Source organism: Rhinoraja longicauda, chromosome 27 (genome assembly GCF_053455715.1).
Source record: "Rhinoraja longicauda isolate Sanriku21f chromosome 27, sRhiLon1.1, whole genome shotgun sequence".
Taxonomy (NCBI): domain Eukaryota; kingdom Metazoa; phylum Chordata; class Chondrichthyes; order Rajiformes; family Arhynchobatidae; genus Rhinoraja; species Rhinoraja longicauda.
Window position 1 is genome coordinate 26253203 of NC_135979.1, and position 17888 is coordinate 26271090.

Genomic DNA, 17888 nt, shown 5'->3' on the forward strand with positions numbered 1-17888 from the left:
CCCCCCCCTCCCTCCCCGGTCGCCACTGTGGGTCGGGAGGGGCGGGGTGTCGCTCCATCTGGCGAGTAGGTGGCGCTTGTTCAATGTAACCCGTCCCCTCGGTCCGGTTGCCGCTGAGGAGGAGAAGGATGGCGACTGTTCTGGAAAGCTCCACCCTCAGCGTGGAGCCGCCTCGCGCATCTCTCTCTGTCTGTCCCCCCCTGCACGTGACACGGGCCAGCAGAAGACGCCGGCTTCAGCCCGCGGGCGGCCGTTGCTAGGCAACCGGGTGAAACCATTTTACGATCCCCACCTTCAAAACCGCAGATTGTGCGCCTGGCAACGTTCTCACTGCAGAAAAGAACGATTGGTTGAAAGGGGGCAAAAAAATAATAATGTTGTAAGTTTTTTGCGGATTGGGGTTGTGGGGGGGTGTGGCGGGCTGGTGCACCCAGCATGCCGCGGGGCTGGCGGACCATGGCGGCGGCGGCGGCTCCGGGTCAAGTTGACAGCGCAGGTAAAGCCCAGCTGGGGAAGGGAAGGGACGGCTCGGTCAACAGACCCGAGAGACGGGCTCCTTGGGTTTAATCATGCGGCCTGGCAGGAAGCGAGGTCCGTCTCCCGTGACAGGTCAGCGGCCTCGGGCGGATGGCGGAGGGGTCGCGCCGGACCCGGGCTGTCACTGCGCCCACTGCCGCCCGGGTAGCAGCCCGTCCCGGCTTCACTCCTCTCCGGCCGAGTCAAGGGGAGTGCAGTTAGAGATACAGCATAGAAACAGGCCCTTCGGTCCATCGAACCCGCGCCGACTTCCCGTTCACACTAGTTCCACGTTATGTCCAGCTTCTCACCCATTCACTACATTTGTAAATTTCCCCGGTGTGGGACGAATAAAGGAATATATTATTACACACTAAGGCCAATTTGCAGAGGCACATCTTTGGGATGTGGAGCAAACCGCAGGACAGCGGAGGAAACCCACACGGTTACAGGGGGAGGTGGGGGGGGACGTGCGTGCAAACTCCACACAGCCAGCACCCGAGGTCAGGATTGAACCTGGGTCGCTGGCACTGTGAGGCAGTGACACCGCTCCCGGCCGAGTTGCTCCTATTCCTACTCTCCCTCTCTAACGAACACTGAATTGACTGAGTCCTGTTCTCCTTTACTCTCAGTATACCCCTACCAACCTGCTCCAACTTCCAACTGCTCCCCTCCCAGTCACTGCAATGAGCCTCAACTTTATCCCTGAATCCATCCTATGGATTGGTATGGATTTCATGCCAGAGCAACTGAGTCGGGAATTTAAACTAGAGAGACTGGGGAGAGAATATAAGCTTAAACTTGAATTTCTGAGCTATGGCGAAGGGACTCATCTCCTGGTGGTTCGTTTGATATTTGGTTTGGTGACTGCCACGATTAGTGATCTACACCAGGCTCTGACTCGCAAAATGCCTCCTTGCACACCATCTCCTACTTGCATTTTGCATGGTTATCTTTGATCTTGAATATTTAGCAAAATGATATCATGGGTGACTTTGGGCAAAAAAGTTTTTTGGGAGAACTTTGAGAAATGGAGAGATTTAGGAAGGGAATTGATGATTATGGAATCTGAATGGTTCGAGACAGAATTTTCAGTTGTTGTCTGAAGCAATTGAGAAATGCATCAGAGTTGAAGGAAGGGAGCTAGGTTTATAGGGAGATAAAAAGTTGCAGAGATCTGGCCTAGATTTATTTTTTTCGTCCAAGCCACTGACTGCTTTGCTCTTATACCAAGTATACAAAGACTTGCAGTTGAACCACACATTTCATCCACTGGTTCAACTTGGATTAACATATTACCGGTCTAGTAGATCAGGGAATTAGTTAAAAAATTGTTGTTTTTTAATTGGTAATATTGTTGAAATCAGTATATGTAGCAATAAGGATAACAGATTCTTATTGTCTGAAGAAGGGTCTCGACCCGAAACGTCACCCATTCCTTCTCTCCGGAGATGCTGCCTGACCTGCTGAGTTACTCCAGCATTTTGTGATACCTTCGATTTGTACCAGCATCTGCAGTTATTTTCCTACAGAATCTTAAACTCCATGAATTAATCCCCTTTGGAATGATGCCCTTTCTGTCTGGACTATGACTACCTTTCTGAGAGATTGGAATTACAATGGTTAGCTGCCTCCCATAGTTGTCCTGGAAGCTCTGTCTAGATATATCAAACTTTTACAACGAAGTAGTGACTACAGCTGTTCAAGTGGCCCATTATAGCTGCTGGGGCATCTGGGAATATGCATTCAATACTAGTTTTGCCAGTGCTAACCTCTATCCTGAGAATGAGTAATGAAAAAATAATCTGAAACCCTTGTATCTACATAAAGCAGACTAACACCACTTGTTAATTTACTTTAAACTTCAACTTTAATTGTCAGAATTTTCATTTGGCTCTCTTTTATGTTATGGACTAATCTACAGACATTCTAGTAATATATATTTTTAAATGTTTGCATTTCCTTTGACAATTAAAAAAAATCTATTTATAAACTGAGTTTGATCACACCAAGCAGGGTCTATAGAGTGTATTTAAGTGCTAATAATTCTGTCTAAAATATTCAGCTTGGCTCAAAACTTGTTCTGTGGCAAGTGGGTGCATTTGATGCTTTGTAAATAACTGATCAAATGTGTGTAAAATTCCACCAGCTTGGGTGTAATTGATAGATTATTGGCCAAACAGTGTTTAATGATTGTTGCAGAAAAGTAAAGCATTTTGTTCTTGGACTGGGAATGAGGAAATAATGCAAAATGATGCTGGTGTGCATTATTCTGGACTACATTGTTTGAAATGATCTTACATTACTATTAACTTCCCAAATCAAGCAGGACAAATTAAATATATTTTCTACCCAATGGCAGTGCATTTAATATAAAATATTATTGGACATCTTAAAGTTGTGAAATATGCTATGTAAATATATTTACTACACTTGAAGTAAACTATTATTAATAGCTCTCTCTGTTTCATGACCATTCAGAAAATTCCATCATCCTGGCATAATCGAGAATACAACATGGGTGACAATGACCCAGAAAAGGACAAACTTGTGTCTGAGAATAACAACGTTGCATACTATGAAACAGACGATGATGAAGAGGAGATGACTAGGGAAGAAAAGATGGGCTTTTCTGTAAAAAATGGACTTCTGGCCTCTTCCTCTGGGATTGTTTATGATCGGACAACTGTCTTAATAGAACAAGACCCCATTGGCTTAGATGATGAGGAAGAGGATGAAGAAGAAGGAGGCAACAATAACAACTTGGTGACTTTTTTATCAGAGAATAGCGAGGATAACTTTTACCTTATATCGGATCCTGATGGAATGGCACAGGGTTATGTGCATCACACCATTTCTCCTGATCAGATTCAGTTCACCATCAATCCTGGATCCACACCAATGCCCAGGAATATTGAGGGAGCCACACTCACCTTGCAATCGGAGTGTCCTGAGACCAAGGTTAGAGAGGTAAGCGTTTCAAAAACAAGGACAGAGTGTGGTTCTATTAAACATTTGTTAAGAGTTAATTCATTTGCACCTGCCAGTATTTTCAAAGTTTTCATTGTGTCAAGAGGTTTTTAGACAGCAACTTAAATATGCAACAAATGAAGGGATATGGATCTTATGCAGATAAAGCAAATTAGTTTATCTTGGCATCATGTTCGGCACTGATATCGTGGCCCAAGGGCCTTTTGCTGTGCTGTACTGTTCCATATGTTAAAGCTCAGAGTGCTATCGGTACATTAATATTGGAACTGCAAATTAATTTGCATCCTTTCTTTGCAAGTGCTTGGATATGCTTAGAAAGGCTAATATGCAAAATGTGTTAAGGCAATGGAAGAGTGACTACTTTTGCAGTGGTGGTACCAAACTCTTATCTTGCACTACTTCTCTTTAGACCTCTGACCCCCTGTGAAACCAGTGTGGATACAATATCCATTGATGGACCAGCTGCTTTAGCTCTACTAACAGCTGAGATAAATCACCTTGATAATTAGCAATGATTTTTAAAAAAAATTGGGGTGTGGTCTGGGATGGAAAGAAAAATCATTCCATTATAGACAACACTAGACCCTACAATTGGGATTATAATCCCAGTAAAAAGAATAAGATGTTCTTAAAGGCTTTAATGTCATAAATAAAGGAAGGGCCGTCTTTGTTATGGATAAAGGCACTTCTGTGCTAAAAGGGGATAGTTTAGAGATACAACGTGCAAACAAGCCCTTCACTGAGTCAGCGCCGACCCAGACTTAATGGGCTGAAGGATCTGTTTCCATGCTCTATCTCTAAACTAAACTCCCCTCAACTAACGTGTAAAAATAGATTATGAACAGATTGGTCTCGCGAACCATCTCCTGCAGTACCCCACTATTCGCAGCCTCCCATTCTCTTCATTCTGTTTATATAACGCAAATCTCAGTCCATGCCAGTGAATAACACCAGCTAACTTTGTTAACCAACTCCTGCACGGGTTCTTCTTGAAAGCCATTTGAGAATCAAGATCAAAAGGCCACTTGATGGTGACTGACTACTAGTGTTTATGAGGGACAAAGTCAGTTATTTGGGGAAGGTTTAACCTTCATATATTAAGCGACAAACTGTCCTCCGTAAATGGAGTCATAAATCTGTTTCCGATCTGATGATAACTGCAGTGTGCTGAACACAAATGAAATGTTGAACGACTGGAGCGACTAGGCTTGTATACACTGGAATTTAGAAGGATGAGAGGGGTTCTTATTGAAACATATAAGATTATTAAGCGGTTGGACACGTTAGAGGCAGGAAACATGTTCCCAATGTTGGGGGAGTCCAGAACCAGGGTCCACAGTTTAAGAATAAGGGGTAGGCCATTTAGAACGGAGATGAGGAAGAACTTTTTCAGTCAGAGAGTTGTAAATCTGTGGAATTCTCTGCCTCAGAAGGCAGTGGAGGCCAATTCTCTGAATGCTTTCAAGAGAGAGCTAGTTAGAGCTCTTAAGGATAGCGGAGTCAGGGGGTATGGAGAGAAGGCAGGAACGAGGTACTGATTGAGAATGATCAGCCATGATCACATTGAATGGTGGGGCTGGCTCGAAGGGCCGAATGGCCTACTCCTGCACCTATTGTCTATTGTCTATTGAATGTAATACAAAACTTGTTTGTATGTTCTAAGTTGTAAGAGTACTGCTTAAAGAAAATAAAACCTATGAATGACTCAGGAAGTCGATGATAACTAAGTTGCATAAAAGCATGGAAAAAAACAATACCAACACATGTGGGGAGGAGGAGTGATAGAATAAGCAATAAAATTTGATCAATAATTGATGAGAACTGCAAAAATGCAATGTTAAAATAAATTTCTGTGGGGCATCACAATTGGTATACATTAATAAGACAATGCACCAAATGGCCTTGTTCTGAAATACTATAACTATGATGGTATAATTAATTTTTGGAATAAATGTTTGATCAATAGCAATGTAGGCCCATTGAAAACATGATGGTGGCATTTAAAAAAATAAAATAACGAAATGGCAGACATTGAGTACTTTGCGTTATCATTTGTATAAGATGAAGAGGGAAGTGAAAATAAAATACTGCGGATCCTGGCAATCTGAAATTAAATAATGCTGGGAATACTCAGCAGGTCTGACAGCAGATGTGAAGAGAGAGAAATAGAGAAACAGAATTAAGATTTGAGTTTGTCCTGTTAGACAATAGACAATAGGTGCAGGTGGAGGCCATTCGGCCCTTCGAGCCAGCACCACCATTCAATGTGATCATGGCTGATCATTCTTAATCAGTACCCCGTTCCTGCCTTCTCCCCATACCCCCTGACTCTGCTATCCTTAAGAGCTCTATCCAGCTCTCTCTTGAATGCATTCAGAGAATTGGCCTCCACTGCCTTCTGAGGCAGAGAATTGCACAGATTCACAACTCTCTGACTGAAAACATTTTTCCTCATCTCAGTTCAAAATGGCCTACCCCTTATTCTTAAACTGTGGCCCCTTGTTCTGGACTCCCCCAACATTGGGAACATGTTTCCTGCCTCTAACGTGTCCAACCCCTTAATAATCTTATAAGTTTCGATAAAATCTCCTCTCATCCTGTTATTCTGAAGGGTCACCCAAGAGAATACCAAGTTCTGCATCCTAATGAAACAATATTGCTAGGGAAAATGCAATCAACTGCGATTAATATAAACAGAGATTTGGTAGTGAAGAAAATTATGGGACTTATTGCTAGGACTTATGCAGCCTTCGACAAGGTCCCACATAGGCGATTAGTGGGCAAAATTAGAGCACATGGTATTGGGGGTAGGGTACTGACATGGATAGAAAATTGGTTGACAGACAGAAAGCAAAGAGTGGGGATAAATGGGTCCCTTTCGGAATGGCAAGCAGTGACCAGTGGGGTACCGCAAGGTTCGGTGCTGGGACCCCAGCTATTTACGATATACATTAATGACTTAGATGAAGGGATTAAAAGTACCATTAGCAAATTTGCAGATGATACTAAGCTGGGGGGTAGTGTGAATTGTGAGGAAGATGCAATAAGGCTGCAGGGTGACTTTGACAGGTTGTGTGAATGGGCGGATACATGGCAGATGCAGTTTAATGTAGATAAGTGTGAGGTTATTCACTTTGGAAGTAAGAATAGAAAGGCAGACTACTATCTGAATGGTGTCCAGTTAGGAAGAGGGGATGTTCAACGAGAGCTGGGTGTCCTAGTGCATCAGTCACTGAAAGGAAGCATGCAGGTACAGTAGGCAGTGAAGAAAGCCAATGGAATGTTGGCCTTCATAACAAGAGGAGTTGAGTATAGGAGCAAAGAGGTCCTTCTACAGTTGTACCGGGCCCTGGTGAGACCGCACCTGGAGTACTGTGTGCAGTTTTGGTCTCCAAATTTGAGGAAGGATATTCTTGCTATTGAGGGCATGCAGCGTAGGTTCACTAGGTTAATTCCCGGAATGGCGGGACTGTCATATGTTGAAAGGCTGGAGCAATTAGGCTTGTATACACTGGAATTTAGAAGGATGAGGGGGGATCTTATTGAAACATATAAGATAATTAGGGGATTGGACACATTGGAGGCAGGAAACATGTTCCCAATGTTGGGGGAGTCCAGAACAAGGGGCCACAGTTTAAGAATAAGGGGTAGGCCATTTAGAACAGAGATGAGGAAGAACTTTTTCAGTCAGAGAGTGGTGAAGGTGTAGAATTCTATGCCTCAGAAGGCAGTGGAGGCCAGTTCGTTGGATGCTTTCAAGAGAGAGCTGGATAGAGCTCTTAAGGATAGCGGAGTGAGGGGGTATGGGGAGAAGGCAGGAACGAGGTACTGATTGTGAGTGATCAGCCATGATCGCATTGAATGGCGGTGCTGGCTCGAAGGGCTGAATGGCCTACTCCTGCACCTATTGTCTAATGTCTATTAAGTGTGGTATGTTTCCAAGATCAGAAGATTACTATTGCAGAGCTTTAAAATATCTGAAATGTTCAGTGATACTATAAGTCTACGATGTTATAATTAATCTTTGGAATATAAGATTGATCAATTTCAATGTGGGCAATAATTAAAGTCATCCTCTGTTTTTATCTGAGGGGGAGATAGGACTATTCTTTTAGATTAGAAAATGGACATATTGCATCACTTCACTATTTAATAAAAGAAAGCAAAAAGGAGAATTCTGCACAAGTTAACCTGACATGTATTGACTAGAAATTACTGAAGTGAGAAACTTTAGCACTGTTTCTTTCCACAGATGCTGCCTGACCTTTTGAGTATTTCCAACTTTATGTGTCTTTATTTCAGATGTTTGACATCTGAAGATTTTTTCTCTTTTAATGAACATTTCCTTTATTTTTTCTTTACTTCACATGAATTCTCCTTTACTTCCCTAATGCAACCTACTTTAGCATATCTCAATTACAAAATGCTCTGCTTACTGAGTAATCCAGTGTGAAGCTTTCATAAATATTGAATGGGTATGATTGCTAGGCATTGGTTTCTTTGTCATCATCAGATCAAAATTCTCACCTGTAGAAGCAGCCAGAACGCATGATTTAGTACAAAATAATGAATTTTGAGTAATAATTGGAACCGAGAAGGGCTTTCCTGCTCTTGTCCAAGATAATGCCTTGGAATCTGTTATCTCAGATGAAAGGACAGACAGGTCCTTTTGCTTAGCATCTCATCTGCAAGACAGCATCTCCAGTGGTGCCATATTTCCCCTCACCTTGCACTGAAGTATCAGAATAGCTTTTTGTGCTTAAATCTCTTTGGTTGTGGCCATGAAGCATAGTCATGTGATTCAGATTGCCATTTGATATTGTACTAAATGATAAGTTTTGGCTGCTTCTGTAGGTGAGAATTGTGATCTCTGAGGATGACAAAGAAACCAACGGCTAGCAATCGTGCCCATTCAATATTTATGAAAACTTCACACTGGATCGCCAAACAAGCACAGCGGTCAAAAACAGGTTGCATTAGTGAAATAAAGTAGAATTATTTAAATGAAAACGTGTACAGCATACTGTCTTCATAATATAATGTTAGTATCTGCTCAGAGCAGATCATAAGTTTCAAAAGGAATATTGCCACTTGAAGCTTACTTTCAAATTAATAATGGTTACTAGAAACAAGTTTTTTAAAAAACTGCTTTAATGAATGGCTCAGCAAGAGTACCTCATTCTTTTCTGTGTTTAAAACTGATTTATTTTGGGTAAGATCAAGTATTTAAAATGCATTCGAATTTTGTGAATGCTTTGTTGCATATTTGACTGTGGAAGTTCTTGGCTGTTACTGGGGTAGCTTTCTTTCATGATGCTTCTCAGATAATCTTCCATAAAACTTAGGCCCATCGAGTCTACTCCACGATTCAATGATGGCTGATCTATTTTTCCTTCTCAATCCCATTCCTCTGCCTTCTCCCTGTAACCTTTGACTACTTCCTAGCCACTAATCCTGAATATTTCAATCTCAACTTTAAAAATAACCAACGTCTTGTCCTCCTCAGCTGTCTGTGTCAATGAATTCCACAGACTTACCACCCTCTGTCTAAAGAAATTCCTCTTCATCTCCATTCTAAAGGTTCGTCCTTTTATTCTGATGCTATGCCCTCTGGTTCTAGACTCTCCTGTGACTGGAAACATCCTTTCCACGTCCACTCTATCTACGCCATCCATTATCTGCTAGGTTTTGATGAAAATGCCTTCATCCTTCTAAACTCCAGCGCAGTAATTGTTGTATTACATTGCCAATCTGTCAGAAGATCCTTGAAATTCAATCTCTGCCAGATTAAGGTTAAATTATATTCCTGATACTGTTTTATCACCCCACCAAACCCAGGGCAAAAGGACAAATTAAACCAGTCACTACAGTAAATGCTTTGTTTGTACTCTGACACACCCTCATGGAAATGTGGAGATTAATCCTTAGAATATTTCATTATCCCAGAATTTCCTGGGAATGGTTAGTTGCGCGTGCTTGTTCTCTCCTACTGGTAGGCACATAGCTCAAATGAATCTGCTGTCTTCACTTTCCCAACAAAGACGGTTCCAATGTAGTCTATGATACATACCCGTTGTGATAAAGTCCTTCCAATTGTCAAAACCATCATGCAGCAGAGGCACAAGAAGCTCAAAAGAGAGTTAGATAGTTAGGGCTAGCGGAATCAAGGGGTATGGGGAGAAGGCAGGAACGGGGTACCGATTGTGGATGATCAGCCATTATCACATTGAATGGCGGTGCTGGCTCAAAGGGCCGAATGGCCTACTCCTGCATCTATTGTCTATGTATCGATGTAAGCTCTGGTCACCCATATTTTGGAAATTGACTGAATCAGGCTAATAAAGAGCTTAAATGTTTCAGACATTAATAAACATTCGCAAACATTTAAAAAGCACCATTTCAATTTAATCATGTCGATTATTAAAAATAAAATAAGGGCAATAAAGAACAACCATGATATTTAACAGTTATAAAATCTATAAATCTGCCTCCTGCTCCTGTAGACGTCGCTGTCCATCGAGAAGAAGGGGAACCCTTCACCAGCAATGACCTGCCCTTTTATGGCAGCTGGAAGTTGGTGTTCTTTCACTGTGGGAAAGCATTGCCAATCCCCTCTCAATGTCGAGACCACTGAATGTTGCACAGCAGCCCTTTAACTTCCTGGTGGTTATGGAAGGAAGTTTCTCACACAATCCATGCTAAAATCTTTTGTAATGTGCACATTTGCCAAACTGACGTGCATCTTGTTGCCTTCCTGGCTTATGGGATGGACTTGCTCGTCTTCTGGTGAATTAGATAGAAGAAAAAGATAGTTTGGAAGGAACTGCAGATGCTGGTTTAAACCAAAGATAGACTCAAAAAGCTGGAGTAACTCAGTGGGTCAGACAGCATCTCTGGAGAAAAGGATTAAAAATAAAAAGGAACATTTCTTTTCTACAGAGATGCTGTCTGATCTGCTGAGTTACTTCAGCTTTTTGTGTCCATCTTTGAAGAAAATGTTTTGAGGGTCTTCCCATGTGAGCAGAATAGTTCCACATGTAGTGATGTAAATCGGTGGCCATTCTGTTTGCAGAGATTGCCGCTAATATATGCACGTCAAACCCTGTAACTGGTTTGCTGGGTTTGAGGGTATCTCCTGTGGGAGGCTTATTAGTTTGGACATGAGGAGAACTTACTGCTGTTCTTCGAATGTTCTTGTGTTTGCCAATTCAAGCAAATTGATCCTCACTTCAATCATTCATTTGGAAGGTAGCCTCGCTTAATACAACAATTCCATAAATGCATTGAAATGCAACTTTTGATTTTGTTCTTGAATATAAATTAAAAGTAGAAATGTTGCAACTGAAATTATTTGTTTTAGGAATGTTTGAATTATGTTGAATTTAATGCATAATTATAAACTGGATTCAATGATCAGAATCTGAATTACACCGTCTCAAATGTGGGCTTATGGCAGCAACACTGAATTGTCTATGCTGATGAATTTATCACTAAGGGGAACAACATTTTAAAAGTCCTTGTAATCAATAAATGTTTTCACTGGTGGGAGCAGCACATGTTTGTTGGTAGAGGTAAACTGAGATTCTTGAATCTTTAAGTGTTATCAGGATAAACCCCCATTGTTTTAGGTGCATAAATGTCAACCCACATACTTTGTATTTAAGCTGTTCTCTTGAAAATGTGCTGAGGCAGCAGTTTCATTTCTCTACTGCTGTGATTGACTTTTTAATTTTTTTATTATTTATTCACGGGATGTGTGCTCGATTCAAAACCAGACGATAGTGTTGAGTCATCACTTTAAGTACTGCAGTCCTTCTGCTGTAATGTTTTGTTTTGGATAGGTTAACCAGAAAGAGCAAGAAGGACCAGTGTATCGCACCTTGCGTGCGATGGGGACAGCTATGTTTAGGAGAATCATATTGAACTACCTTGGTAGTTCAGGTTATTTTCCATTGTTTTAATATTTCTGCTATTGAATGGTGATTGGAACTGTTAATATGTCTTTAATGTTGAATCTTGGAGGTGGCTTGCATTGACTGACTACCTACACGGTTGCATTTCCTTTGTCCTCTTCCAATTGCAAACATTTGTGGAATGTGATCAAGACATTTAATATTTAAGATTCAATTTGTTGCCTTTCGCCTCAAGGTTGATAGTTGTATGGTTGATTTTAACTTAAAAAAATATTAAGTGATGTGCTTAAATTCCATATGGAAATTGGGTAATTTGAAGTTTGTAACATTTTTCTGCACATAGGTCAAACGTTATCAGTGCACATTTGAAGGCTGTCCACGTACGTATAGCACAGCAGGGAATCTACGGACACATCAGAAGACTCACAGGGGTGAATACACTTTTGTTTGCAACCAGCAAGGCTGTGGCAAGGCCTTTCTCACCTCTTACAGCCTCAGAATTCATGTCAGAGTCCATACCAAGGAAAAGCCATTTGAATGTGACGTACAGGGTTGTGAAAAGGCATTTAACACACTATATAGGTAAGTTGATGATAGTTATGAGTATGCTCTCATCCATGTCTGAATGTCACATCCAGATAGTAACAGAATTTGATTAACGCTGCAGTTCTAATGGTGTACTGCTGTGTTACACTGAGTAAGTGATTGTTATTTGAATGAATTTTGTCAATCCATTCATGATCTGGACTAGAATCCACAAATGCTTTATTGTCTTAGTTAATGAAAGGAAGTGCGTTTTTCTCACGTAACTTTAGATTTTATCCCTGGCTAACTGATGCTGGTTAATTTGAAATATAACATTTCACCTGTTTTGAGCGAATTTAATCATGTAAAAAATATTAAATCAGCATAAAGGTTGACCTCCCAAAACCTGTGCTTTGTTCTTTGTTTATTAAATTTAACCTGCAATTTTATTTGGGTGGATTCACCAGGAGAATGCAATCACTCACTTAAATTCTCTGGGTTTGTCTAGATTTCACTTCAGACCTTCAAGCTCTAAAGTTAAATTATTTTTCAGTACATCCCTGAATGTACATGTATTTTGTACAGCACGACTTGGGTGTGTAAAATTAATCCAGTTTCTTTTTCCACAAATGCTTGACCTGCTGAATGTTTCTAACATTTTCTGTTATCTGCAGATTTTAAAATTATTTTCAATGACTTGTACTTAAGAATAAGATTTTCTGTTATATAAATTGATAATGTGTTTGTAGTTTGGTTGGTGGAAAAAGACAGGTGTGTATTTATTAAATGCCGGTTGGCCCCATAACTGAAGAAGAATGTACTGGCTTTGGAGAGGGTCCAGAGGAGGTTTATGAGAATGATCCCATGGTCGATTGCGTTGACGTATGAGAGCGTTTGAAGGCTCTGGGTCTGTATGCACTGTAGTTGAAAAAGAGGGGGGGATCTCATTGAAATATATCGGATAATGAAAGGCCTAGATAGAGTGGACGTGAAAAGGATGTTTCCAATAATGGGAGAGTATAGACCCAGAGGACACAGCCTCAGAATAAAAGGATGTACCTTCAGATTGGAGATGAAGAGGAGGTTCGTTTGCCAGAGAGTGGTGAATCTGTGGAACCGCTGTATAGGCCAAGTCATTGGGTATTTTTACAGCAGAGATTGATAGATTCTTGATCAGTAAAGATGTCAAAGGTTAAGTAGAGAAGGCAGGAAAATGAGTTTGAGAGGGAAAAATAAATCGGCCTCAATTGAATGGCAGAGTAGGCTCGATGGGCTGAATGGCCTAATTCTGCTCCTATGTCTTATGCTTTTTAAAATGAAAAGTTGCCACAAAAGAATGTAGGTCGTATATTTTACCCATTTCTGTATTATTTTCAATTTTAGTCTTTAAAATATAATTTAATAATACCTGGTCTTTTAATGAAGGATTAGTCTTGACCCAAGGTTAGTTTTCCAGACCTACTAGTTAATAAACTAATTTTAAAATGTGCGCTTATGAAAAATCCTCGTTCCGGATGTATCTCTTCCATTTCCCGCATGTCCATACTGACCGGCGCCCTGCTCTTCTCCAAAGGCAGAACATCAGTAAGCGTTCAGAACACAAAGTGCTGGAGCAACTCAGCAGGTCATGCAGCATCTCAGGATCATGGCTAGATGACGTTTCGGGTTGGGACGCTTCTTCAGAATCCTCCTTGAATCTGAAGGGTCCTGACCTGGAAGGTACATATCCATATTCGCCAGAGATACTGCCTGACTCATTGAGTAACTCCTTTTATATAATGCAGCGTCTGCAATTCTGTGTTTCAACAATAAGTATTCCCTCGACCTTGCCTTTCACCTCATCGTACTCCGCCATTATCACCAACTCCAACCCAATCCCACTGCCGAACTTCTCTTTTACCCATTCCCCTAGTCTTTCAGCTTTCTGCAGGGATTGCACTCTACAGGACTACCTGGCCTGCTCCTCCCCATCCAGCCCTCCCTGCCCCCTGATGCTTTCTCCTGCAACCAGTGGAGGTGGGACACCTGTCCCGTCGCAACCTCCTTCGGCACCTCCAGGGATATAAACAACCCTTCCACCGATTCATAATTCCCTCTTCTATCCTACATTCGGAGCTTGCAGGATGATCTCTTCTACGTTGGTGAAACCGAGAGTAGATGAGGCGACTGTTTTCCAGACAATGACCGCAATAACCATCTCAAGCTTCCTGTGCATGTCATTTTAACTCCCCTTCCCAATTACATACTGTTGGAGGGAATATTGTGTTTAACGTGTACCCCGTGTCCTGCTTTTATATCGGGCTCAGTTTCCCTCTGAATTATGACTCGTAGGAATACAAAACACATCCCATAGAACAGTGTGAATCAGTCTGAAGAAGGGTCTCGACCCCAAAACGTCACCCATTCCTTCTCTCTTGCGATGCTGCCTGGCCTGCTGAGTTACTCCAGCATTTTGTGAATAGATACCTCCCATAGAACAATGGTGAGTTTCTCAAACATGTCGGTTTAATCGAGGCCTTAACAGTATGCACTGGAGAAACACTCTGTGAACACAGTATTTCAAATATTCACAGCACCTACAGTATTTTTATATTCTCACAACACCATGGTTACATGTGGATAATACACTTTTGAAATAATTCATCATTGATCAATGTCTCTGCAGCCATTCATGTTTGTCTTTACCCACAGTTATCCTTAACCTTATGTTCCCTGTTATTTAGAAAATCACTCTCCCATTGTCTAACAAATGGGTGCAGTAAAAGTCACTAATTTCCGATCAGTTTTATTGCCCTCAGCTTAGTTTACAACCTTCAATGTTTATTTTAACTTGGCTCGCTATGCTGTTGAATCTAAATACTATGATAGGTCTATTTATTGCCTCTCCTAACATCCTTAAGCTCTCATAACTCTGTTGGCCTCTTCCCATCATGTTTTTCCGGTATGTAAATTCTTAGGTTAAACATATTACAGACTACTCATCTTCCTTATTTTCAGAATTTCCTACATCACATACCTATCTGTCAGTTCTTGGCCTTCTTCATTGCTGCAGAGAGGCCAAATTAAAATTGGGAAAGCAACAATTCACTTCCCTTGGGTAGCTTACATCCCATTAGTATTTCTTACTTTCAGGTTAACCACATCTCCACTGCTCTCTTCCTGAATGCAGTTTTAGTTTTGGTGATACAGCATAGAAACAGGCCTTTCTGTCCACCAACCACCAAACAGGCCTTTCATTCCAACCATCAATCACTCGTACGGTATTCATTCTCCTTTGACTCCTCCCACTTCCTCCAAACCAGAGGCGTAGCTATGGGCACTCGCATGGGCCCTAGCTACGCCTGCCTCTTTGTCGGGTACGTCGAACAATCCCTGTTCCAGACGTACACTGGCCCCATCCCCGAACTCTACCTCCGCTACATCGACGACTGCATTGGTGCTACCTCTTGCACCCATGCAGAACTCACTGACTTTATACACTTCACCTCCAATTTCCATCCTGCCCTTAAATATACCTGGACTATCTCTGACATCTCCCTCCCGTTTCTGGACCTCACCATCTCCATCACAGGAGAAAAATTAGTGACGGACATTTATTACAAGCCCACCGACTCGCACAGCTATCTGGACTACACTTCTTCCCACCCGGTCCCCTGCAAAAAGTCTATCCCCTACTCCCAATTCCTCCGTCTACGCCGCATCTGTGCCCGGGATGAGGTGTTTCAGACTAGGGCTTCCGAGATGTCCTCGTTTTTCAGAAAACGGGGCTTCCCCTCCTCCATTATAGATGAGGCTCTCACTAGGGTCTCTTCTACATCCCGCAGCTCCGCTCTTGCTCCCCATCCCCCACCTCGCAACAAGGACAGGATCCCCCTCGTTCTCACCTTCCACCCCACCAGCCAGCGGATCCAACATATCATCCACCAACATTTCCGTCACCTACAACAGGACCCCACCACTGGCCATATCTTCCCATCCCCTCCCCTCTCTGCATTCCGCAGAGACCGTTCCCTCCGCAACTCCCTGGTCCACTCGTCCCTTCCTACCCAAACCACCCTAACCCCGGGCACTTTCCCTTGCAACCGCACGAGATGCAACACCTGTCCCTTTACCTCCCCCCTCAACTCCATCAAAGGACCCAAACATTCTTTCCAGGTGAGACAGAGGTTCACCTGCACCTCCTCCAACCTCATCTATTGCATCCGCTGCTCTAGATGTCAACTCATCTATATCGGCGAAACCAAGCGCAGGCTCGGCGATCGCTTCGCTGAACACCTGCGCTCGGTCCGCATTAACGCCACTGATCTCCCGGTGGCCCAGCACTTCAACTCCCCCTCCCATTCCCAGTCTGACCTCTCTGTCATGGGCCTCCTCCAGTGCCATAGTGAGGCCCGCCGGAAATTGGAGGAGCAGCACCTCATATTTCGCCTGGGCAGTTTGCGGCCCGGTGGTATGAACGTCGACTTCTCCAACTTCAGATAGCTCCTCTGTCCCTCCCTTCCCCTCCTCCTTCCCAGATCTCCCTCTATCTTCCTGTCTCCACCTATATCCTTCCTTTGTCCCACCCCCGACATCAGTCTGAAGAAGGGTCTCGACCCGAAACGTCACCCATTCCTTCTCTCCCGAGATGCTGCCTGACCTGCTGAGTTACTCCAGCATTTTGTGAATGAATCACTCGTACGGTAGTTCTATGTTTCCACTCTCGCATCCTACACACTAGGGTCAATTTACAGAGGCCAATTAATTTACAAACCTGCACGTCTTTGGAATGTGGGAGGAAACTGGAGCACCCAGAGAAAATCCATGCAGTCACAAGGAGAACATACGAACTCCACACTGACAGTACCCAAAGTCGGGATTGAACCCTGGTCTTTGGTGCTTTGAGGCACCAGGTCTACAACTGCTCCTTTTTGCCCTTTGTTCATCACTCCATCCTCATCCATCCTGGTTCCTTCTGCCTCTCATTCTCTTCCCATCTGGTTCCAACTGTCACCCATCTGGTTCCAGCAGTTACCCACCAGCTTCCGTCCCACTGCTACAAACTGACAATCTTTCCTTTTCGTGTTGATGCAGTGTCTCGACCAAAAGTGTCAACCTATACTTTTTGCCTTTGGACTCCTTTCAACATACTGCTTTTGTTCTAGATTCATACAAATGCACTCTTGTCTTCAGTTAAGTTGCAGGATTTTGTTTTTATTTCAGCTCCCCTTTTCTTTCAATATATTTGTCTTTCTTCCAAATAGGATATTTGGTAATAAGAGTCCAGAAATTGAATCCAGCTTTGCTACTTCTGTTTTGCAATGCTAAATTTAATTTGCTTGTGCAAAATACAATGCTGCACCTGCTTACAGCTTCTGAATTAGCTCCTGGTATCCAAGGGGAGCTAAATTTAGTTATCAATATCTTTATTTCTTGTTTTTATTTTTTTTAATCCTGCAGGTTGAGCATTATTGAGTGCTCATGTTGCCTTTAAATTATGTAGGCAGACACCCGAGTTGTTTGAGGCATGTGTGCAACAGGAGCGTTACTTCCATTAACCTGAGGGAATACAGTGCCCTCCATCAAGACCCATCATTTATTTATTTGCCTCTGTACTCCACAATTTGAGATTTGTAATAGAAAAAAAATCACATGTGGTTAAAGTGCGCATTGCCAGATTTTAATAAATGCCATTTTTATACATTTTGGTTTCACCATGTAGAAACAACAGCAGAGTTTATACATAGTGTCCCACATTTCAGGGCACCATAATGTTTGGGACACAGTAATGTCATGTAAATGAAAGTAGTCATGTTTAGTATTTGTTGCATATCCTTTGCATGCAATGACTGCTTGAAGTCTGCGATTCATGGGCATCACCAGTTGCTGGGTGTCTTCGCTGGTGATGCTTTGCCAGGCCTGTTTTGCAGCCATCTTTACCTTGTGCTTGTTTTGGAGGGTGGT

General features: G+C 42.4%; 1 protein-coding gene across 3 annotated transcripts in view; it reads left to right on the forward strand.

The window, feature by feature from the left end:
- Window positions 1-435: 435 nt before the first annotated feature.
- The window catches only part of mtf1 (metal-regulatory transcription factor 1), a 60411-nt gene continuing 42958 nt past the window's right edge, over window positions 436-17888 (forward strand). For 2 of the 3 annotated variants that reach the window (XM_078422912.1, XM_078422915.1), the window contains exons 1-3: window positions 436-496; window positions 2998-3486; window positions 11764-12002. In XM_078422912.1, the coding sequence (XP_078279038.1) occupies window positions 3034-3486; window positions 11764-12002 (692 nt within the window). In that variant the 5' untranslated portion in view covers window positions 436-496; window positions 2998-3033. Of the gene's footprint in view, window positions 497-2985; window positions 3487-11763; window positions 12003-17888 lie in introns of those variants that run through there. The other variant, XM_078422911.1, reaches the window with a different exon arrangement.